Raw genomic sequence first — 25,807 nt, 5'->3', positions numbered from 1 at the left:
CCGTGTACCACAATGCAACGCGGCCGTGTTTTCCTGGAGGAGAAGAAGAAGCAGTCACCGTGAAAACTGTAAAGGAAAAATGGAGCGGACTTTCATTTCTAAACAGTGGAAATGTAACATGTAACATGTAACATATATAATATACAATCTTTTACTATCCTCCTGAGTCTTCGCTTTCTTTCAGGGACGTATTAGAAGTATTTTAGTTTCGGTTTGTTTACGTGATGCTGGGCGCGCCCACTTCCATCACGCAAACAACCGGCAATCTACTGACACGAGTCACGCAACAATGTGTTTTCAGTGAGTGTCTGGAATCTGGTTTGGTTGTTCCCTATATAGTTCACTATTTAATAAACACTATATATAGGGAATAGTGAGGGAGTGAATGAAGGAACGGTTTTCAACACAGCAAAGCTCTGCTTTCCAAATTAGCCACAAGTCACACTGAGAGCAGACGCTGCATAAAACAACATGGGTTCCTCCACTGCCACAGTGTTTAAACTACACCTTCCCTTGATTAAACATGATATTAGCATTTTAACAACGCAATTTCTTTTCACCTGTAAGCAGCTCTATATAGTAGAATGCCCATACTGACCAGCACAGGCCAACACTTTCTAGCTTCACAGTGACTCCATATCCACTAATCAGCTACACTCTGTGGTTCTACCCTTTCTTGATAAGCCAAAGTAAATATGTACTGACAAGTCCTATGGTAGGCAGTGTAGTATTTAGTTTACTCTTCTCCAGATTTCCCCTGGGGCATCTGTGGTGCAACACCCACGTTGTTACTCAATAGTTCCCTCAACCAAGGGGTTGAAAATAAGGTTCATACCATAAAATAACAATAATATAACAGAACTCTATGGGATGTCAAGAGTAGTACTTACCACATTAGATTAAAATGAAAGGTACCCTGCAGATATATTTTTATTGCAGATCGGCCACCCAATAAATAGTTATGATGATGATATTAGCCAAAAGAAATCCAGTATTGGTCGTGCTATAATGTCAACATGAGTTACATTGTGGAAGATGGTAAGAAACGTTTTGCTTCAACATTCATTAGCAGGTCATTGTGCTATACATCTCAAACACTGATGCAAGCTAACCAGTCCTTCCAGAAAAATGCGGAGTTTTTTGTGATTGTTGCGGGCAAAAATCCTTGATTATGCGGCACGTTTTCTTAAAAAATGCGATGGAACATGCGGGATATTTATGCAATTGTATGCGATGAAATTGCGGTTTCATCATGGCTTCATCGCAGGGTTTGCAGCTTTTCAATGACGTTCACGTCACGTAATCCCCATGGCAACAGGGGAAAATGGCTGCTCTTGTGTGAAGTAAACACAACATTTTTCAACTTCCTGCTAAGATATATGTGACTTTTTTGCAACGAAAATGCGGGAATTATGAAATCATGCAAGCCCCGCATATTTTGCGCGGAAATCGGCAATTTATGCGGCGGAAGTGTGGCGTATTTGAAAAAATGCGGCCCCCGCATAAATTTGCAGACTTTGGCTGATTATGCATTGAATTATGCGATCGCATAATCACGTTTTTCTGGAGGGACTGACTAACTAGGGCTGCACGATATGAGGAGAATATCTAATTGCGATTATTTTGACTGATACTGCGATTGCGATATGATTCACGATATTGGAGGGAATGATCGTTTTTGTATCATTACTCTCATTTTCATTGAAAATGATTAACATTGAAAGAAATGAAAATTTCATTTAATTTCATTTATTATAAAGGAAAATTTAAAAGCAACAATTAAGTTACAATAAACGGGCCTGTCTCAGTTTAAAAACTGGTTTACAGCAGGTTCCTGTTCTTCAGCAACACAGAACAATGAACACAATTTCGGCACATTTATACAGGACATTATTATTGACTAGACAGATGCAAACAAATAAAACATTAAATACAGAAAAACAAGACTAAAAACAATACATGAACAATCAGTGTGAGCAAGTATGACTATCAAGAAGAAACAGTTTATATGACTTTTTGAAATATGTGATGGATGATAATGCTCGAATGTGATGGGGAATGTCATTCCAAATTTTAGTGTAAATATAGAAAAGGGATTTCTGACCGTAGTTGTTTTTGTATGGGGGAACTGGAATGAGTGCCTGTGAGGCTGTTTACGTAGTTCTGGTAAGTCAAAGCATTTGTGCGTGTGAGCGCACTGCAATGATGAGACCACTTTGGAAGATTACTGTGGATCTTAAGTGCTCGGTAGTATAGTCGTGCTATTGGTTCAGTAATGTCCTTAGTGGTAAGAGACCAGATTGGAAGACAGTAGGACATTGTTGAAAACACAATGGCATGTAAGTAGGTTTCAGAAACCGAAAAGGAAAGATATGATCTAATCTTGTTATACACATAGACAAAATGATTATAGTGTGATTTTTGCGAGGATCTGTACCAAACTAAGACGTTTTCCATAATCTCTAGGATAGGATTTGTAGGCCGGGATGTCTCTGCAGCACCACAATACTTCATTCAGAATGGTTTGACACATGTTTTGTCATTAACAAATATTGAGTCTTGCTCGTCTGTTTCTCTAATTGGCAATGTTAAGAGAACTGGGTGAAGCAAAACAAATCCTATACTTTAGCTGGATGAAGCACTGCAGCATTAGCACAGGCTGGTTGGAAATCCAAAAGTGTGATATGTATGGATGATTCAGCCGTGAGTGACATGGTAAAACATAAGCTTGGGACACAGCATGCGACAAATAGAAAGTCAAAGCCCATCAGATTGCTCACAGCTGCTTCAGCTTAGCACTTCAATCTAGTCAGATCTCTCTTTGGACTCAGAGGAGATAGGCGTTTATTTCCTGTTTCTAAAAATACTCTGTGTGCAGTGAGAGTGTGGAAATAAAGAATTGGCCTTCACAACATGTTGAGCACAGTGACTCTAATGCTATTGCTCATACCCATTGCGTCAATTGTAAGGGTGTCACGATTTTGATTTTAAATCCAAATCGACCGAAATGAAGTTACAATCTTGAATTTCGAATTAAAACATGGAATCATCGATGCTGCCACGCCCCCATGTCACGTCCGGTCAGCTTGCCAAGCAAAAAAAAAAAAAAAACACAAACCACACACATAGACAGTTGTGAACAAACAGAAATGGACAAAGTGACGCTGCTGTTTTCAACGGAGACCAGTGAAGGATATTAGAAGATCTTTCCCGGTGATGGCTGAGCGTTACTGAGCAGCCTCCAACTGAGCCTGAAGACGTAAATGTGACGTGAGCAACGTGTCTGAAAGTTGGAAGTCTTCTGGTAGCTGTGCCAAGAGAAATCTCAATCATTCCCAATCTAGCAGAGACGGAGAGCGTAGGTATATGTAAGGAGATAACATAGGCACAGGCTAATTATTGATCACTAAAATGGTAGTTAACATTAGTAATTAAACTTAAATAGCTAATGTAAGTCAAAACTGCCTGAGAGCTTCTCCTGTACTATACGGTAATTCCTCTACTATGCGACAGTAAGTCGCGTGGTTATGACACAATCGTTAGCCTATTTTTATAAAAACGTCTGCTACGGAGCCATAACGTGAGGTAAAGGTAATGGAGCAAAGAAATAAACAATGGAAAAATAGAGACTTTAAACACTTCAGATGTAAAGTTATTCACTGTCAAAGTGGCGCCAAAATGGCGGGTGATGGCTTGTTAGCAACAAAATGGCTCCAAAGGAGGTACGCTTTGCGGAGGCTGGCTTACCCCCTTGGTGTAGCCTGCTCAAGGTAGTCCATTTCCTGATTGATTCTACCACCACTCCGGTGGCGGCGCTAATGACCTAGATTACTACAAACACTGTAGCAGAAGAAGACCAGCTACACACAACGGAGCATACACCGATCGCACTCAGCTTGAGCGAAGCCGGCACGAATGAGGTAAAAAAAAAAAAAAAAAAAAAAGAGTGAGTCGGTTCATTCTCCCGGTTCAGTGACACTACTCGGGTTAATTAACCGGCTCTTCGGGCAGTTCGTCAACACACGTGTTGAAGTGCTGCGAGTCATCAACCTCCTCTAACTTAGCTAAAGCCTGTCAGAAGATAGCACGGCAACTGCAGATGCTGGAGACCCATCGACAGAACCTGAACCCCCTCCTCTTTCACTGAAGTCGCCGGTGTGGAAGTATTTTGGATTTCCAGTGAGTTATGTTGACAACGTTTGCGCTGTCGACAAAAAAGCCACAGTTTGCAAGCTCTGCTGTGTGCATGTACCATATTCTTCCACTGGCAGCACGACTAACATAGCAGTTATCTGTCCGATGTTCAACTGTTTCGGAAATAGTTTGTTAAGACACTTAATTGTTCAGAGAAGACTATGGACATGGCTGTTTTAGTGTTTTTTGTTTGTTTTGTTGTGAACTTGAATGTCATCTTCTGTTAGATATTATATTGCATAAAAGTCTAGTCTAAAAATGGCATAGCAACCTGTGCTTTAAAAAAAAAAAAAAAAAAAAGTAAAAATTGAGAATCGAATTGAACCGTGACCTTAGAATCGAAAATGTAATACATAGTGCGTTCACATTGACGTAGTATGGCCAAATGCAATGCATCCCCTTGATGCTGCACTCCAAACATTGAGGGTGGAACGCTGGACACTACCCACCCTCAACGCTCGCCATCTTTGCTATGTAGCAGAAGCTACAGGACCACCAACGTATTTCAGAATTGTGACGGGCGAGGGAGCTGCAGCAGTTACCAGTGAAACTGCATTGTTCTTTTGCGTTTTAAGCAGTCCATGTTTACTACTTCAAAAATAACCCGTGTATTTTAAGACTGAATTAATTAGTACATAATTAAGAGCGTGATTTACTAACACACATGGTTAATTATGCAACTGCTAATTCATCTGCCCAACTGCCTCACTTATTCAGAGGGTGGAACATGTGTTTGTGTGTGGTTGGACTGTGGTGCTCTGCTCTCAAACTGCTAGAAGGCATTTAGTCTCTGCCAGCTACTGGAGCAAATTGGTCTGCACTCTGCAGGGCTTGGAATAAATGAGTGTGCTACTGCCGTGGTGCAGAGCCTGGGCCAAGCTTCAGAGCTGGGCACATCAGTTGCCGCTGTGATTGTCAGGCCAGTCATGCCAGAAAACCATAGCCTGGTTGACACCAGACCCTTCTCAGTTGTAACTGAGAGTGGGTCTGGACAAGCTTCATTCATAGCCCATTTCCAAAGGGCCGTCACCAACGGACGCCGCTCAAATGCCTCTGGGCGCAATTGGATAGTCCTTCGACCAATCAGACCAACGATCCAGGTGACGTAGCAGAGACAGCGGCATCAATGGGTTGCTGCTCTTCGGTGGCCTTCATGTTGAAAGCTGCTTGCCGTCAATGCGCTATCGCCATCGTGTAAAGCCCACCTCAACGTTTGTGATTGGTGCCTCGATTTGGAAAAATTGGAAATGGGCTTGAATGGGCTCTTGGCCAGACAGACTTGCAGAGCAAATCTCAAATTTGCCAGAAGTTCGTCAGGGTTTTCCCAGGCTAAGAAAGCCACAAATAATTGTGTTGAAAATAGATTCTGTGATTCTACCCTGACTGATATTTATCATTTTTAAGTAAGTAAAGTAAGTACACCCCTATGTTAAATTCCCATAGAGGCAGGCAGATTTTTATTTTTAAAGGCCAGTTATTTCATGGATCCAGGATACTATGCATCCTGATAAAGTTCCCTTGGCCTTTGGAATTAAAATAGCCCCACATCATCACATCCCCTTCACCATACCTAGAGATTGGCATGGGGTACTTTCCATAAGATCATCTCTCAATGCCAGCTATTAGGCTAACTGAAATAAAACCATGCCAATCTATAGGTATATTTATTTGCGATACATTATTCATTCACAAAGAAAATTGGTGTCCTTAAAAGTTGGGCGTATTCCTCATTTGCACTCCTTGCAACACAGACACTCCTGTTGGGTGGCCATAGCTTCACAATGTCCGCAGGTACACCACCAGTTTCCCGAAGTACGAGGCTGTGTTGCAGCATTGACTACCAGTAGCTCTCTCTCTCTCTCGTAGTCCTTTCACGGAGCTCCCGCAGCTCTTCGTTCAATAAACTGCCTGTACACTTATAATGTTCTCAATGCTTCGGTTAACATTTTGGGACCCTCATTATGCTACCATTGAAGTTTGGTGATATTTTGACAATTTAGCGCTAGCGTCTTTCAAGCTACAAACACATTCAATTATTACGTTATGTCCCAGAGAGCGACATCTGTTAATAACCCCTAGGTTCGTTGTGCGCCGGAATTGTCCTTTAAGATCAATTTCCAAAAGATGATTTTGTATTCCTCTTTTTAGTCAACTTTAGCATGGGTGTATTCACTTATGCTTAGCACTGTATCTCAGATGAGTTGATACGGAGCCATGGTATACTCTTCATATTCCATTATTTAGTTAGTGTTACGTCTGCTGATTGGACAGTTGCCACTACACAAACTATGTCACAAATAATGTTAATGTCAAAAAAAAATATTTCATCTTCATTAATTCACTTTAGACACCAATTGAAAATTGAATCATTGAATTGTGTATTTGGAGAATTTTGACACCCCTAGTAAGTTAACCAAAGGATAATTCAACTAATCAATAAATAATTGTGTTGTGACATATAATGTTTAAAACATGTTTTACAATGTAACCTAACCACACAGGGATCAGGCCTCTGCAGTATGGTTACAGTTCCGCCCCTGTCAGCTCCATGCTGTTCTCCAAACTGCAGATACAGCATGAACAGTGGAAGGTAGGCCAGACACAGGCAGGGACAGAGCTGGGATACACAGAGAGATACAGTGGTAGGAAAGAGTGCGTGCTCTGTGTCTTATTGTAACAGTGTGACTCTAAACCTGCATCCATTAGAAGCAGAGCAGACAGAGCATGTGTGCATGTGTCACTCACTCTTTGCAGGCGCTGGAGACGTGAGCCGGTACAGTGTATTTACAGTCCATGATCATGGTGAGAGTCTCGCTGTCGTTGGCTTCCTGGAAGGGGGGCTGGCCACATACCAACATGAAGAGGATCACACCGAGACTCCAGATATCTGAGGCAGAGGGAAACACAAACGCAGTCTGAATTCATGTGTACTGCCAGCTTGTTTGTTGTTTTAATTACAGCATACATACATATTACAAACATTACTCTTCAGTCACACACTGTGCTAGCTTTCATTTCCTGAAAATACAAAATTCTTTTGACCCATGATGAAACACTGTCATCATAATATGGATAGGGATGCACCGATCAGACTTTCAGAGTCCCGATACTGATACCTGGGCTTTGGGTATCGGCCGATCTGATACAGGTGTTCATAAATTAATAAGCTGTATGCCTCACTGTGTAGAAGTGACTGGGATCACTCTTTTAAACCTGTAAAGCATAGTTCAGACCAAAGATTCGTGACAAGATGAAACCGTTTTAGAATGCTGCAGGAAAGGATTCAGCAGTCAGAACCGGCCCGTCTCAGCTCGACTCAAACCAGCTCAGGGTGTCAGCTGGTTGAAATGGCAGAGTCTTGGACGGACAGCCAGAGAGCGACTGAAGAGAGGGAGCGGTTAGAACAAAGCAGAGAATCAGAGAAATAATGTTTACTCCGTTTCATCTCTAACAGAAATGCAGCTGTAGCAAGTATCTCACTATCACTATCCTCATTCATATTTTAAAGTGCTCATATTATGCTGTTTGCCTTTTTCCTTTTCCTTTATAGTAGGGGTGTGCAAAATTTTGAATCGAATCTTGAGCCTAAAAATCGATATTGAATCGTGACATTTTCTGAATCGTGCACCCCTACTTTGTGTTATATATCTTTTTTGTGCATGTTATAGGTGTACAAAGTGAAAAAGCCCAAAGTCCACCCCAAAGGGACTTACCATCTCCAACAGAAAACACTGTTCACAAACTGCTCCAAACAGCTCTATTGTAGTCCAGCCTTTACTTCAGAGACAAACGTGGTCACTTTGTAACACACGTTATAATGCTCGCCTAGCTGCTAGCACGGCACGCCCTCATACTCTGCTTCTGACTGGCTAGTAGTCCTTACCTAGCTACTGAGCATGTGCGACTCCCAACGAAGATTGAACAGAAGTGACATGCCTCACTCTGTAGCTAAAACAGAGAGCTCAACACACAGGGTGAAAAGAGGAGCTGCAGCAATGTGCGGTACAACAAAAATTGAAAGTTAAACCATGTAAACCTATTCTGGTACAACCTATAAATACAATTATGAACCTGAAAATGAGCATAATATGAGCACTTTAAGATGCTACAAATGATATCCAGCTACACGTTGGAATGGAAGTCCAGAGAGTGGTTTCTATGCAGATGATACACCGTCTCGTCTCATTGGTGGAAACTGGCAGCTTTCAGAACGCCGGACACTCTCAAGGAGATAAACGTTTCTGGGCTTCAGGCAGCATCCGCCTTGACTTAAGCATTGCTTTCCTAACTTTGGAAAGCAACATGTAACACATAGCTATGCATTTACTGAATTATGAATAAATAAATAAAAAATAAAATAAATAATAAGAAATAAATAATAAAGAATTGAAATCAATACATCGGCCCCATTGTCTCTGATACCCCATCCAGTCAGTGTCGTCCCGATCCCCAATATCAGTATCAGTTGGTGAATCCCTAACAATGGATCATCCTATCATAGATTTACACACAAAAAATAGAAAATCTAAAAGCGCAGATGCAAGGGCTTGTTGCTGATAGAAATAGCTCGAGTCATCATCTTCTCCCACACTCATCTTTTTAGATTTTGTGACATATAGTAATTAAAGCCCAATCTGACCACAGCCTGTGGAATCTACGATAAACATTTTAATGTGCTAAAACGTCAACAGCCTTCTGGGAAAGTGGAGAATGAGATGGAATACGTTGCTGAATCTGTACTTAGGCGAGTGTTTGTCAGTGTAGTCACATGGAAGGAAATATTGGCAATTCCTTGGGCTGTAGATTATATGATGTGTTCAAATATAAACTCCAAGGCAACGCTCAATGCTACAGAGGACTTAACGCCCCCTTAACAGCTGACTGTGCTGTGTTAGTGACGACGTTCCCGATATTGCGCCGGGTGTTCCTCGCCTTGTGTCAACCGTTAACTTCATGTAATATTGTATGTGGCGTTTTCTTTTGTGGGGTGCAAATGTTTCACCAAAACAAGTTCCTTCCAGAGACTATTTAGCAGAGCCACCGTCGCTACGTCTGGAGCTTAGCGCCGCACAAGACGATTGGGATTGGTTTCAAGAAATGCAAACAACCAAGCAAGTGTTTTTTCTCCTATCCCAGAATGCATCTGTGGTGTAGTAAGACCTTACTCCACAGCGCTGTGGAGATAGAGCTCGACGTGCAAAACCTATTGTGATCTTAAGGACATCTCATCTTACAAATATGTCTTTCCTCAATACCTCGCTCCTCTCATGTCTTCAGAAAGGGGGACTATGATGGAAAAGACTAGAGGTCGACCGATTAATCGGTTTTGCCGATTAATCGGCACCGATAGTTGATTGGTGGAACTATCGTTATCGGCAAAAATCCATACCGATAGTTTTTCCTGGTTGCGTCCGTTGCTGGAGCGGCTGAGAAGCGCGCTCTGTCATTCATTACACAGTACGCGAGAGCTGAGAAGGGTCTGCTGGCATCATGCATTACAATAGCGGCCTCTAGAGGCGAAATAAAAACTATCACTGATGCCTCGTGTTGTTTATTTTCGACACGTGTTACTGCGCGCTGCACAGAGAGCACATGCAGTGCGGAGAAGGCTGACATCAGATGCGCGTTTAAAGCATCGACAGCAAAAAGGTATGTATACAGTACATTTTGTCATATCATTATAAAGTTATTCATTTGTTGAATAGATGCTGCATTAGTAGAGAAAGAACAGCACAACAGTATGTTTGTTTGCTTTCGAGGCTGAGATGACGCTAAACATTAGTAGTAGGCTAACTTACCTCAAGCGGTTAAAACACTGACAAAAATAAACGCAAGTCCGACCCAAATGTCAGAATCAGAACCCTAAAGGATCGTCCACGATCCCAAACGGCACCTCTGATTCATATTTAGATCATTTAATAACAGTAGAGACTTACTGATTGCTGCAGCTAAAAGCTAACGAGTTAGCCGTCACGGGGGTGTCTTTGGTGTCTTTCTAGCCTCTACAGGTGATTTTCTATCCAGCCTGGAACTTGTGCCTTTTTTCGGGGTTGTTGAGCATTAAATCAAACCGTTACATCCAAGATTTATCCACTTGATGTCCATAATTCATCACGTTTTCGGTCATTTCTGCCGCTAACTCCGTGCTACCCATAGACAGTAGGTGCTACCGACAAGGGGATCTCCCATGATGCCTTTGTTTATGTTTTCAACCAATGGGAAGGCAGGTCCGTCACACATTACGCCTTATATGGGCATCCAAGCGAGAACAGAGTATAAAGTGGGAAAGATAGATCCCTCCAGGTCAGAGATCGTCTGTTACCGTTCTAAACCGTTCTACAGAGAAGAATGGCGTCACTGTTTTGAGATTTGGCATACATTTGGGCCATACATTTTTTTGAAGAAATGTAAATAGTTTGTCCTTTATATGAATTATAATGCTCATTATGTTTATTTTTGCACTGGATGACTCCAAATATGTAGGAGAACTGTTTTAGACAACACACATGCTTGTGTAGCATTGCTGTACAGTTAAACAGTTACATGTTGAGTTTAACTGTTTTTATTTGTTATTTATTACTTTTTGTTTCAGTTTGAATGAATGTCTTTTATTGACTTCAATATTTATTTACATTTATATATTTATTTCATTTAGCATGTTTTCATGGTTCAATACAGTTTTTTTTATTTTTATAATAAAGTTCAGCACTGTTTTACTTGGAGTGTCATGTTTGTTTTTATCCAGTATCAATTCTAAATACTATCGGTCGATTAATCGGTTATCGGCAAATACGGCCCAACCTAGCTATCGGTATCGGTAAAATCCACTATCGGTCGACCTCTAGAAAAGACACCATAGAATGGAAATGAGGAGACAATTAAGGGAAGCGGGATTTCCTCAGAGTCTGGTAAACAAGCGTGAGACAGTAAATGTCCGTTCTTTCCTGTCGTCTTTCTCCCATGGCATTTTTAACCAATTCGGTGCTCCCACAGCTGTCTCACAGCTGGAATGCTGAATGGCTGTGCACCGGGACTGGGTAGAGGAGGGTTTGCATAATAGGTTCATATCATTAAAACCCAAAAAAAACGCTCATGCACAACGCTATCATGCAAAAGGGTGTGTGTGTGTGTGTGTGTGTGTGTGTGTGTGTGTGTGTGTGTGTGTGTGTCGACAGTATAATAAACGTCAAATCAATTCACCTGTGTGTATGGGTTTATTCAAGTGTGCATCATGTATGCACCATGAGAACGCAAACTGCCAACATGTAGAAACACTGAGCCATACACACTTCATGCACCCACCCACCCACACCCACCCACACCCACACCCACACACACCCACACACACCCACGAGAAAGAAGCCACTGCAGTCAAACATTGGCAGCTCTGCAGTAATTACCATGATGACGATGTTTAAGTAACTTTCTAATTAAACTCAAAGGCTCAGATGCCCTCAATACGTAATGGGTTGGCAGAGCGGAGCCCTGATGATGCACAAAAAAAAAAGCCAGATACAAAAAAATCCAACTCTGAAAGCTACTTTTTGTGGCTTTCACGTTTTTTTCACACGGATTATGAAATGCTTATAGCCAGAGGCGTAGCCCTGAGTCAGCTACTGTATCTGATGCATTGTAAATTGGGCTGGCCCTATCTTTAGACCAGTCCTTGCTGGGTTAGTCTCAGCAAGGCATACAACCCTAACCCTGCTGTGTCGAACTGATCTTTCAGAGAAAAAGCAGAAGGAGCTGGACTCGAGCTCATGGTGCTTTTAAGAGCACTTGTTTAAGAGAAAGGCTCAGCTGAGTGACGCAAATGTAACTGGTTTGGTTCGGACTTTAATACAATCCATGAAATATAATCTCGAGACACACCTGCGCTCGTCAACATGGTGCTCATGTCTGCGCAGCCTCCTTGGCCCTGCTCCAGCTTTTTCATCCCGTCTGCCATCTCCACTGAGCAGCAGTGAAACAACAAGGCAGCAGAAAGACTGGACACAGCATGCATAAGGAAGCAGCGTCCCCACACGCCAATCATCATTCATTTATTTAGAGTTTAAACTTAGAAACATAGTTTGGCACAATGGATAAAGTGATATAATCTAATCATTTCTAGGTCTTTATTGTGTATCGACATGCCCACAACTCAAACAGGTGTTCCCACACAGACGTGAGCCGAAAATAGAAAACGAGTGTAAACAGGAAAAAGCAGCAGAGGTGCCACACAGCTCGCAGCGCTCACGCAGCCAGAAAACAGACCAGATACAGCTTTAATCTGGGAGAGGAAACCGCCACGTTAGCAGCCGAGACAACTCTATAGCAGAATTCATATGCAAAGTGACCTGTACCATCTGCTCAAAGCTATTTCAATTCTTAAAGTTCACTGACATCTGATAACTGTGAAGACAGCCAATGCTCAAAATTACACAGAGCCACCAACGGACAGCAAGAGAGGCTGTCAGCAACACACACACACACACACACAGTAGTGTCACCTGGGGTAGAGTGCAGCCAGCTGCCACAGACAGAGCCTCTCTGGAACAAGCTCCCTCTTTAAATCCTTCAAAAGAGAGGCTGTCAGCAACACACACACAAACAAACACACACACACACACACACACACACACACACACACACACACACACACACACACACACACTCACTCGCTCCCTCTTAAAAACATCTGTCATGTTTTATTTTACTTTCGTAGCTTCTTGTTCTATGTTTAATACCTTTTAAACTGTTTTTAAACCGTTTCTATCATCGTTTGTCAGCCATTTTTATTTTTGTCTTTTTAAACACTTTGTTTTAAGTGCTATACAATAAAGTGTATGATTACTGCTGCATATATATTGCACTGTAAATTCTCATGACTTAGTTAATATATATGTGTCTTTCCAACACGCTGCTCCAAGCTTCCAGTAATACAACATGCAGCCAGGGTCTACGAGGTCTGCAACCCAGATCAGTTTCATTATCAATTCATCTGCAAACTGTTTTTTTGTATTAATCCTGGATCATTATGAAAATAGTTGACAGTTTTCTTTCCATCAACTAATAGTTTTGGCTCTAGAGTCTACAACGCATTATAGTCCTGTACATATAATAAAATAAGCTGGTTAGCCTTCGTGCAATACATCATTATTGTTTTTATTATCCAGAAATCTGTAACTTGTTTTTGTTCAACCGAGTGACTGCAGCTGCCATCTACGTGCTGCTACAGTCTAAATAAATGATGCACCTGCCTCATTAAAGAAACTACATCCAACTTAACTGCGGTACGACTATCAGCTTATGTTAAAGTTAGGTTAATGTTACTTATGTTTAAACAAGATTTATGTAAACTACCACCTGACAACAGTAAGCCCCAACTCCCACCGGTTGCGGAACGTCTGCGGATCTGCTCCGGAACAGTGGCGGAGTCATTAGGTTTCCATTAAAGTCAATGTGTGTATTTCCACTGACTGCAGAACGGCTGCGTCCCTACTCCGTCCCAGCTCCGGCGGTCCCAGCCCTCCAGAGCAGATACGCAGAGCTTCTATTTTTGCCGGAGAGCTCTGCAGCAATTCAGCACAGGGCAGATAGTGCAGGACAGGAAATCGAGCACAGAAACTAAATAAAACATCCGGTTAATTTTCAAAATAAAATACACCGTGCTCACGGCGGATCATATTTCCCTGCACTACACCTTGAAAACACAGCACAGAGTTGTTTCCCCTCTACTCCTCTGGATGGAAACTAACTGGTGTTGGTTTTGTGGTTCTGTTCTATGTGAATTCGCGAGATCTTGCGGGTCCTCGTGACTACAGCTGTCAGTCATGGCCGCAGCTGTGCCGCAACAAATCCGGACCTGGTGGGTATTGACGGACGGCGGAGCACGGAGCCGTTCCGCAGCGGAGCCAGTCCGCAGACGTTCTGCATCCAGTGGAAATCCCCAGTAAGAGACTTCCATCAGAGCGGCTGATGCAGGCCAGGCTCGTTCTAAGTCTGGGTGAGCTTTTATGTTCCATTCATACTGCCATTTACGTTAAGTGATAGACCGATTATTAATGCCATTTTCAATGATTAACAGAATCTGTCTACTCATTGACTTTCGGAAAGATGTTGCATTTATTGAAGTTAAAAAAACAGTTAAAACACCTTGAACTTTGATAATGTCCCTTAATACTTACTTCCCGTTTGAACTTTTATGTTTTCATTCAGAACACAAGACAAAATAAGAGTTTACTTGCATAACATAATGTGCAAAATAATCGTTTTTCTCGATTATGTATTTTTTTCGGAGCGGCTAGCAGCTAGGCTAACTGATGCAGTATGAACAGTGAAATACTAGGGGTGGGGGAAAAAATCGATACAGCATAGTATCGCGATACTTTTCGTGGCAATACTGTATCGATACTGTATCGAGACGCCAAGTATCGATCTTTTATTATATATGTGTTGGTCAGTCTGTCTGCTTGACAATCCCATTTTGCGGCAATAAAATTGAAGTGAGATGATCAAACAGAGAAATGTATCTTTTTAGATAAAACAGATGTTGACAAAGTTTCCTTTTGGGGACATAATTTGAAATTGGGAAAAATTTGAAGTTGGAAAAAAGGTAATAATTGCAATATATTGCAGAACATTGCAATATGTTTAAAATGGCAATAATATCATATCGTGACATAAGTATCGTGATGATATTGTATCGTGAGGCCTCTGGTGAGTCCCACCCCTATGAAATACTGCAGCGCTATCACATCCATCCCGGCTGAGAACAGATAAGTGTCTGCCTGAGGAGTCTAACGGGCGGTCTGATGTGTGTACAGGTCTGTGCTGGCGTTCTCAGGAGAGTTAGTGAAGGAAAACACGGTGAGCGCCGCGCGGCATGTCGCCGTGCTCTGGTGCAGCGCTGTCAGTCCTTCCCTTTCCAATCTTTTACTTGTGCTATCAGTGTGTGTGTGTGTGTGTGTGTGTGTGTTTGTCCTAAGCCAGAGACAGAGAGGGGTGGGGGCGGGGGGGGCAGAGACCCCAGAGTCCACAGCGAACCACCTCACACCTGGTCCTACTCACGGCAGCATCTGTTACTATAGCAACGCTCCCGTCTCCATTTATTTGTCAGGCCCTCTGGCCAATCTGTGCACACATACTCACCACAACATGGCCGCTCTCCACATCAATATGTGTCTGCAGTCTGCCAACCAAAAGTCTACAATTTGATTTCACATTTACGGTACACTTTCACTACGTTCTCCAGTGACTCACAAACACACGAGAGGCTTGGATTCATATCTGCATCAGTCAGTGATGACAGAATGAATCTCGCTGCTTGTGCAGATACAGTAAGGAGTTGGTAATGATTAAAATAGAACTTATTCCCATCTCGGCCTCAACAAACAAACAGCGCTGAGAGGAAACAGAAGGGAGGACCCAGCCTTCCCTTCCCCCCTCCCTTACTCTTCGCTATCTGTGTCTTTCTCTACAACCACACAGCCCAATCCCCTTACTTCTTTACAGCAGCTGTCTGGTTCCATCCCAATCTTCAACCGCTCTACAACTCAGCACGACAACGCTTCGTACAACAAAGATGCACGTTGTGCTGCAGACATGCTTTGTGCCTCTGTGAAGGTGAAAAGAAACTGATAACTGATGAGGATAACTGAAGAGCAGGGTCCAAAAAAAATAGCAGAAATGGCCTAGCTCTAGAAAGGTGGCACTGGGAAGTCAACGTTTTCGAATAACATTTGGATATGAAGCGCAGGCAAAAGTCGTTGCTTAAAGGGGTAAAAGAAAAGAATGAATGGCATCTCATTTTAGATTTTCTCCTAGGGCTGGAGTATGTCAGAGTACGGGCTTATCTGCTAACGTTAGCTACCGACCATTACCTTGAAACCATCCAGCAAATAGACGGTACCGTAGGGTGATTTAACGTCACCGCTCATTTTACACACAGTTTAACAACAAAACAAAACGCTGAGTGAATATTACTAGCTACATTTTTCATGTTGGTTTTGAGCGGTATGCACCCCCACTAACCTGGAAAACGGTTTTAAATCAGTAACGTTACTACAGCGTGTCGGAGGAATACACACAGTCTCCTGCAGCGGCGAGGCAGAGGCAGAGGGACCGTCACAGCAGTGTGGCTAACGTTAGCTTCTTGTCTCATCTGGGGTCTGATAAACAGTTAATTCATCAACTTCAGTGTCCACAATGCTATTTTCCGATAAACTGTAGCTGTCATATTTCACGGGCTTGAGTGCGGATTTCACGTTGCGGCTTTCGTCGCTGTTAATCACTTATTGAGTGAAGTAGTACTCGCCCTGTTGTTTATTTGGTTGCCATAACTTTGCGAGTGATGACGTCCTGTCACTGTTCCAGTTGCTCTGCTCACCCTAGGGGGAGAGAGAGCGGATGACAGTTGCTTGAGTTCAATAGAGCAGACGGCGCTACGACTTTATGACTTTTCATAAACAGCTGAAGGAGCGGTGGTGCGCTGTCTACATAGTGGAAACCCTGTTGTGTGTCTGCCCTATTTCTGATACCGTGGCGCTGGAAATTTTACCGTGGCGGATCGCCACTATGCTCTCAACATAGAGGAAACACTGCGATATTTTTGACCAAATACCTCGATATCGATACAGCAACGATATTGTAGTGTTGACTATTGGTGCTTTCACAAAATATTTACACAATGAGATTTTTGATAAATCATCATCAGCATTGTGGATATAATGACTAAGTAGATAGTAATAGAACAGTTACAACAGTCTGGTAAGTTCAGAAAATTACATCACTTTACTGTAATGCAGCCGTTAAAACCAGGCTTATATATATATTACGATATCCAAAATCTAAGAGAATATCTAGTCTCATATCGCGATGTCAATATCATATCGATATATTGCCCAGCTCTATTTTCTCCTGTTGTCAAAACATTTCTCCGCTGACTGAGAAGTCTTCTTTGTGAATATGAATGACCAAGCTGTGCATTAACACTGCATATGGGAAAATGCATTTAGAAAATGCAAGCTGCCGGTGCGCTAACGTTACCATGTGAGGAGAGGACTCCCAGCCAAGTAGTGTAATATATAATAACGTAACATAAATACATGCAGCCACAGTGGAGTGTCAATGTGCTGCATTCACAATCTCACCTGCAATGGCAATTGAAATATTGTTTAAGGAAGGACACAACTCTTCATGTTGCATCATGTAGTGGCCTCCTCACAGTTACAAGTTACAGACAATGAGGAAGCTGGTCTTAGTCTCAGTGGTGGGAGCCAGATGATTGAGTTACAATCTAAGATGGGTCTCCTGGCCCAGTCCAAACACTAGCATGGATTAACTGTTCTTCCATGTACTGGCAGCAGGCAACAGAAACCAGGACTGTGATTAAGAGCTCCGGCTGCTCTCTGGAGACACGGCGCTGAGGCCCTGGCGCTGCAGACGCCACGGCTGCCAAACAGCTCTGCAGAGGATGACAGGGCTCATCAATAGCAACATGGAGGGCTCTCTATCAGCTAAAGAATGTCTAGAGCACAGCATGTTGACCCTACTAATACAAGCTTTACCTTTATTAACAGACATCACCCCCTGTAATGAAACTACTAATCCTCACTGATTGCACTGCACCTCATACAGACGACCTCCACTTATATCCCTCAAACATACCTCAAACCTCTCGCCTGTTTCAGCTCCGAGTAGTAAAGTAGAGCAGATAAAGAGGGCTTCGCCCCCACGTACGGCCACTAGAAAACCAAAAGTAAACCTTTCTGTGGCCTGGACTGCAAAATGTGCAAACAACAAGCACTTTCCCATGGCTAATGGCTCGGACCACAGCATCACAAGCCCCACAACAGCCACTGCAACACTTAATTAAACTGCCCCGAGATGCACAGAGAAGCCCAGGCAACACAGGAGCAGAGAGTGGTACTTCTTCCATTAGGAACTAGGAGTGCACCGATACCAATGCCAGTATCGGGTAACAGTCTGATGCCGTGCGTAATCATAAAATGATACCACCTCATAGCAAAGTGACGTGAACTTCTCCGTCGAGCAGGTAGGCGGTGGCAGAAGAGCAATGCTCGTGAATGACATCATCCGTCTTTGAGTTCTACATCCAATCTAAACTTCACTCAGTATTTTGATATCAGGAATAATACCTCTAGCTATATATATCTATTTTATTGATACTAGCTCAGGGAAATGTCCAGCCCATGGGCACCGAGCTTTGAATAGAAAAGAAAAAGGCTTGGTACTTTCAAAATACTACTTTGTTCTGATTGACAACAATATCAGAGCAGGCCAAAATCATCTCTGTGTCTGAAAACACCCTTGCACCCCAGGGATTATTAGGAACTCGTATCAGTACTCGGTATCAGCGAATACCAAAGAACTTGAACTGCTTCAACAGCACAGAGAAATACTATAATACTATCCTTCACTGTCCAGGTTGCACGTGCGCGCGTGTGCGCAAAGTTCAATGAGAAAGTAGCCACAGCTTCCTTATTGCCTGTGCCGCACCTCTTAAGTTTGTGAGAACTGTGACCAAAAAAGGGGAAGCCAATAAAAGCTGGTTGACTGCCTTTGAAAGCATTTTCTACATGCATAAACACTCATGAGACCGAACCCTTCAGGATTAGCACCACACGAACAACCACGTAAAAACAAGCTTGACTGGGCCCATCTCATTATCCAAATCAGGAGCTTAACTTAGTCCCACGTTTCTGCCTTCATTTAAGCTCCCTGATGTGACAGATATCATATCAGCAATGGAAGGACACACAATCTGTTTGTCTGCACTCTGTCAGCCCTCATAGAAAAATCAATGAGCCAGTTAATGTAGTGCAACGGGACACCCGCGGACATCAGTGCTAGAAGAGCTGACCTTGTAGCACATGGCCTATGGCGACCTGCAAAATGATCAGTGTTAGCAACATACGGCTACTGGAACACAACAGCGTGATATTTAAACTCTGCATGTTGTGCTGCACACGGCCCTGGCATTCGGCGTGATCGATGGCTGTTCTGCTGCTGAGGCAATGTAAACACAAAACACGCTGTGGTGAACACGTGTTTGAAACTAACAGCCGATGTGTTGCAGCAGGGTGAGACAAAAGTGTGTCAAACAGGTGCTAGCCACACTGCCTCATTCCACCACTGTGCTGAAGCTGGCTTTAATATGACTCCATGAAGATGTCCTGTGTAGTTTGTGTGTTCTGACACAGGGACATGAGGGATTTAATTGGTGGACAGCACGCCTAGTTGGTGGTACAGACAACAAGCCCACTCTATCAAATACATCTGGATCAATAAAAGATAAAATAACAACCATGTCTGTGAGAAAGCACCAGACGTTTATAACTGGGCTCAATCAAAAGCCGTGGTTCCACTTGTCTGTTAAAGCGTAACTCTCGCCAAAATGCAACCTAGGGTCTTTTTGTGAATGTACCCGAGTCAAACTTTCATTTAAAAGCATATTTAGGACGGAAGCGCCACTTTTAAGATTTACCGTATTCTCGTTTTTCTGTCAAATGGCCTTTTGAATGGGAGTGCTAGGGGCACTTTTATGCTAGCCTCAAAATAGCTATTTTTAAAACACAAGAAGGCTCGACACAACATGAGACTTTGCTCCAAGTATCACCAGGGGCTCTACACCTTAACGAAAGCATTGGCAACATTGTTTGTGTACACAGAGTTCACTAAAAAGAAAGGTTTTGAGCAACTCACATTAGCTGTTGTTGTTTACGCTATCCGCCATTTTCCCAGTCAAAAATAGGCGATCTCCGAATGCGAATGAACGGACTCCATAGGAGGAAATGTCATTCTTATATGAGGCTCCTTTTTCAACTACAAGGTCAATACTGTGTTTCACTAACGACAAAACAATGAATTATCCGTGCATTTATATGGAACTAAGCTTTTGGAGCTTTCCATCTTTACTCTCCTCCCTCGACTATTTTTGAATGGCTCGACAGACGGCGACCGGAAGAACAACTGCTAACATGAGTTGTTCAAAACCTCTTTTTAGTAAACTCTGTGTACACAAACAATGTTGTCAATGCTTTCATTAAGGTGTAGAGCCTCTGGTGATACTTCAAGCAAAGTCTCATGTTGTGTCGAGCCTTCTTAGTGTTTTAAAAAGCTATTTTGAGGCTAGCATAAAAGTGTCCCTAGCACTCCCATTCAAAAGGCCATTTGACCCAAAAACGAGAATACGGTAAATCTTAAAAGTGGCAATTCCGTCCTAAATATGCTTTTAAACGAAAGTTTGACTCGAGTACATTCACAAAAAGACCCTAGGTTGCATTTTGGCGAGAGTTACGCTTTAAATGTGACTTTTATCATCCCATCATGCCAGGACACTGATGTGACAGTATGCCATATCATATCGTTCACGATAATACCAGTATCATTTTAAATGTCATGATAACATAACATTCATATCCTGTAATGGCAATATTCAGACTTGTTGGCGTAATTGCCTGTCAATTTAGGAACTGTTTAGATGTGCACTTTATGATGTACAATTTATTATTATATATTTAGAATCTAAATCTCACTCGTCGTCACCGCTGCTCTCTCTTATCAACAAGTTATTTTGGATGCACCTATTGTCTGAGAATATATCCGCACAGAAATACATCAATAGATCACTATCGGATGAGGCATGTCGCATTGAAGTCAGGTGAGGACACACACATATACAGACACTTGCGGAGTTCCGATGAGGCCAATCGATCATAAACAGAGTTTCTGCAGGTTTAAACCAAGTCAAATTTAAGACTTTTTAAGACCATTATGAACGAAATTTAAGACCTTTATCACAACATCAACTAAGCCCTAAATCCAGTTTTTTAAAGCCAAGTATCGCTAAACTTGCACTTCCCCATAGCTGAAGAATAAAATCTGTGTTATGTCTGTGGTACAATCCTGAAAGAGACTCACGCCAATAACAAGAAAGCTGATTGGCTGCAATATAAGTAGCATGATGGTCTCATTTGTAGTCTTAACACAGCGAAATTATATTAGGACTAGCGAGAGAAAGAACGACCACACCACAGAATAAAAAAAAGAGCATTAGAGGTAGAGTTGAAGAAATGAAATGAAGACCTGTTTCAACGTATTTAAGACCTACAATACAATACTTCAGCAAATGTAAGACTTTTCAAGGCCTAAAATGTTGATTTTGAAATTGTAGACTTTTTAAGACTTTTTAAGACCCCGCGGAAACCCTGGTAAAAGTATCACTGAAAAGACAAGAGTAACCACAGATCCAACATCAAGCTCAAATGCTGCCTGGTAGTACTGCACAGTGTCGCTCTGCCATTTCCTAACGAACAGTGTGACTCATTTCATTACTTCAGCATTTCATGTTTTGCATACCTACGGCTGGAGCATCGTACTCATCACCCAGAAGTATTTCCGGTGCAGAGTACGCCAGAGATCCACAGCTAGTTGTCAGCTTTTTCCCCGGCTGAAACTTGTTACTGAATCCAAAGTCCGTGAGCTTGACCAGCCCTTGTTTCTCAAAGAACACCACATTCTCTGGCTTGAGGTCCCTGTGCACCACATGCAGCCGATGGCAGTAGGAGATAGCATGGACAATCTGGGCAAAATATTTCTTAGCAAGCTCTTCATTCAGACCCTCCTCGTGTTTCATGATGTAGTCAAACATATCCCCTCCGTCGCCGAGCTCCAAGATGAGGTAAAGCTTGGTCTGAGTGTCTATCACTTCATACAGGCGAACAATGTTGGGGTGCTGGACCAGCTTCATGCAGCGCACTTCCTGGAAGAGGTGGCCTGTGGCCACGGTGTCCAGCTTTGTCTTGTCGATCACCTTCACCGCCACTTTCTCCCCGGTGAAGACGTGGCGCGCCAGCTTGACCACGGCAAAGTGGCCACGGCCCAGCGTCTTGTCCAGGTCATACAGGCCAGCAATCTTGCCATCGTAGCCCCGCTTGAAGCCTGCCATAGCTGGGGAGGGCGATGGGGAGAGGGGAGCCCCCGCTGTAGGCAGGGGCCGCTTGGCTGAGTCTTGTGGGTCCAGCTTAGTTCAGATCATCCAAGGCTGGAGGAGAAACCCATGGCTCCAGCTTCCTAAATGATATCAAACACACACATCATTACTACACTAATAAGTCACAGCTAAGTCCAAATAACCATTTCTCATGTTAACACCCCCCTCCTCAACACACACACACACTCACACAGAGTAAGGCATATTATATAGGCTACTGTATATACACTTGAATGTTGGGCTTGTTGTGATTTGTGACAGGATGATGCTGCTGCTGCTGCGCTAACGTTAGCTCGTTTACCCTGACGTGCTGCTATAATGAACCAAGTAAACCTTCCTGAACTCTAATAAACGGCTTCCTGTAGTCGCGTACACAGGCAGCGGGTCTGCGAGTCAACAGACTCAGAGTCAGCTGCATGGTAACGGGCCCAGGCTAACGTCACCAGGGGCTAGCTCGTTGTTCATTGATTGAGCAACGTTAGCTTGCCGGCTGACTGACGTTACCTGCTCTGGTTCTTTAACGTTAGAAGGTTTCCCGCTGACCCACCAGACAATAACCTCCACACACACACATACATATATATATATATATATATATATATATATATATATATACACACACACATACATACATACATACATACATACATACATACATACATACGTAGCTGCTAACACAGGTACACAGTGCTGCTTTAACGTCACATATCACACAGCTAGCTGTAGTTAGCATGTAGCATTCAAAGTGACTAACGTTACGGCTCGCTCAGCTCACCTCTCTAGCTCCGCTTCGGAGTCCGGTCTCTACCGGGTCTCTACCGGGGTCTAGAGGGTCTCTGTCGGGTACCGTGGGTGCTTCAGGTGGTGTACTGTACTGAAGCGCCTTAACGCAAACGAGCAGAGAAGACAGGGAAGCGACCGCGGCACAGTGAAGGGTTCATCTGAGAGACGAGGAGGCATCATCGGTGGGGCTGTGATGATGCTGCCTTCACGTGCTGATAAAAAGGGTTGACATTTTCACAACCCTCAAACTTTCGCCAGGATTACCATCGGGCTCATACATACACGTGTTCTGAAATGATTTCCTCTGAAGAGAAATTAATCATATAGACCGTATAACATTTAGATATATCATGTATCACACATGTTTAGTAGAATAATGAAAACATATACAAAACAATCATTTTACCATTGAATATATCATAAGGTGGACTGTTTTTTTCCAGTACCAACAACAGCGAGAAAATTGTGTTTTTTATTTTTATTATTTTGTTATTATTGTTCGACTAAAACGTGCTTTCCTGCGGGACAAGTTGGAGCTTATGTATTCACAGTTTGGGAGCTGAGAGTCGGGTCTTTACGAGGATCACCAAAAGGCAGCATATGAGCGTTGCTAACCGCATTCAACTCTGACGTCAAACAGTCCTTTCGTGGGAAAGGTTTACTGAAACATTATTATATTTACGCGTTATTATGGAACCCACGCAATCTATATTCCTCCAACTTCTTCCTACCAAATGTCATTTTTTGCAATACATATATATGTGTAAATATATAAATGTAAATGTATTGCTTTTATTTGGTAAAATGTACTAACATAAATGCAAAATAACAAAAGTTACCCTAATATAACTGCTTTTTAGTGAATTCAAAGAATAGGCCTATATTAAGACTGCACGGTGAACTCTTCTGTATAGAAGAATAATGTCTCCTATTATAACTGTGTATTAGGCTATTGAAGTTTATTCATCCCCATTTTACGTTTTTTTTTATTAACACTATTTATATATATATATATATTTTAAAGTCATATTCTTGTTTCTCTATATCATTATATTGAGTATGTGTCAGAAATGTTGTTTATTTGAATGTTTTTTTCAATAAAGGTGTTGAAAAAAAAAGGGTTGCTAAAACATTATTGTATTTACACAACAATAATTAATAAATGGTAAAATGAGTATGTAATGATAGTGACAGTTTGGCCTTAATTAAAGGCAAAGTTTTACACCCATTATTATAATCCATACATGTTGGAGCGGCCTCTAGCTCACCCAGTAAGAGCGTGCGCCCCATGTAGGCTGAGTCCCCCGGGTTCGAATCCCCTCTCTTTCTCTCCCCCTTTCCTGTCTATCCACTGTCACTATCAAATAAAGGGGGAAAAAATCCATACATGCTATTCCTGTGGTCTAACAGTCCAGAAATATAACAGAATATAGACAGATGAGACAGATGTTGTAGAGGAAACTGAGAGCAGCAGGGAAGTGCTGGGAGGGTTTCACACCTGAGAGCTCTTCAACAGAATCAAGACACCAGATTGCAGTCTACGGAGCAGCTCCACACCAAAAGTTTGAGACTACTCTGGCTCAAACTTTTGTTTTCTTTTGTTTTGGTTTCTGGCTCTGAGAGAGAAAGAGCAGCTCATGTTCACTAACACTGACTGAACTCCATCGCCTCGTTTCTGTGCGATGGATCCAGCGCCTGTCAGTGTTGCTTGGTCTTCCCAATAACCGGCGTGTAGTGACATCTAGTGACATACATAACGGACATGAGTGTTGGCCTGCAGGCCTCAGAGTGTACCTTCTCTGTTGGGATGTTAGTGATACTGAGAAGTCTGAGTGATCAACAGGACACCTTTCCTCACTCCTCACAGCAGTGCTCATTCACTCTCTACAAGACATGACACAGTTCTTGTTTTCTTTGAACTCGGCCCTGGCTAGTTTTTCTACTGAAGTGAAACATGAACTACAACATGTTACTAAAAGGCTGTCAGCTAAAGTATGGTGCCAAACAATAACCCTAACCCTAACCCTAACCCTGACCCCGAGTGCCTGAGTCACAGAGGAAATGATCATTTACTTCATCCTATGACGAAGCATTCTCTATGCTGAGTCATCCCTGAGTTCAGAGACTCGGAGCACTCTTCTGGCAGCTTGCCGTGGACCAGTCTACTTTATCAACACACTTTATGTTGTTTCTCTCCTTCCATCTGTAGGTGTTGGGGTCTAACCACAGTGTGACCTGAGCTGATGCCTTTGTTAATATTCATGCAGACTTATGATGTCATCCTCACCACATGCAGTGCTGCTTGCTTTTCTTCTTCTGAACTCCAGATGGGAGTGTTGCCCTGTGTTTGATGTGTCACCGTGCACGCTGCTCTCATTATACAGTATAGGACTTTCAGCTTGCTTCTCTGGTGGTTATTCACAGGAGTATGGTTGATGGAGGACATCTAAAAATCTAGAAAATGTTTTATGTTGTTTTCCCTAAATGATCAGCTTACTGATCACAGTGCATTCGGGGTCTAATATATGTATTTATGTTTTAATGTGATGCATGTTTGCTTCAGGAAAAGGTCATAATTCACCTACGTTATGGTATAAGTTTGATCATTGCTATGACATTTTTATTTTGTGTGTAGGCCTACAGAGAGCTTCAACATTCAGCTGATAACAACATGCTAGCTGACATGTCATTGTAAATGAAGAGTTCTACTTTGTGGAACTGATCTCAGTACTTCGCCTGTATCAGGTAAATATGCATATAATTATCAATAGCATATACATGTGCCAATTAAAGGGGTGAGTGTCATCGCGAGATCTGAGCGCGGGATTTTCC

General features: G+C 42.5%; 1 protein-coding gene across 1 annotated transcript in view; it reads right to left on the bottom strand.

Annotated features, from left to right (window-relative positions):
* The window catches only part of snrka (SNF related kinase a), a 39,219-nt gene extending 16,032 nt beyond the window's left edge, over positions 1–23,187 (bottom strand). The window contains exons 1-3 of the mRNA XM_031322813.2: positions 22,968–23,187; positions 21,559–22,272; positions 6,940–7,081 (exon numbers count right to left, since the gene is read on the bottom strand). Coding sequence (XP_031178673.1) covers positions 6,940–7,081; positions 21,559–22,147 — 731 coding nt within the window. The 5' untranslated portion in view covers positions 22,148–22,272; positions 22,968–23,187. The remainder of the gene's footprint in view (positions 1–6,939; positions 7,082–21,558; positions 22,273–22,967) is intronic.
* Between the last annotated feature and the right edge of the window lie 2,620 nt (positions 23,188–25,807).

The sequence above is a fragment of the Sander lucioperca genome, chromosome 10 (genome assembly GCF_008315115.2).
Source record: "Sander lucioperca isolate FBNREF2018 chromosome 10, SLUC_FBN_1.2, whole genome shotgun sequence".
Lineage (NCBI taxonomy): Eukaryota > Metazoa > Chordata > Actinopteri > Perciformes > Percidae > Sander > Sander lucioperca.
Note: the sequence above shows the minus strand (reverse complement) of the source record. Positions and strands in the feature narration are given on the sequence as shown.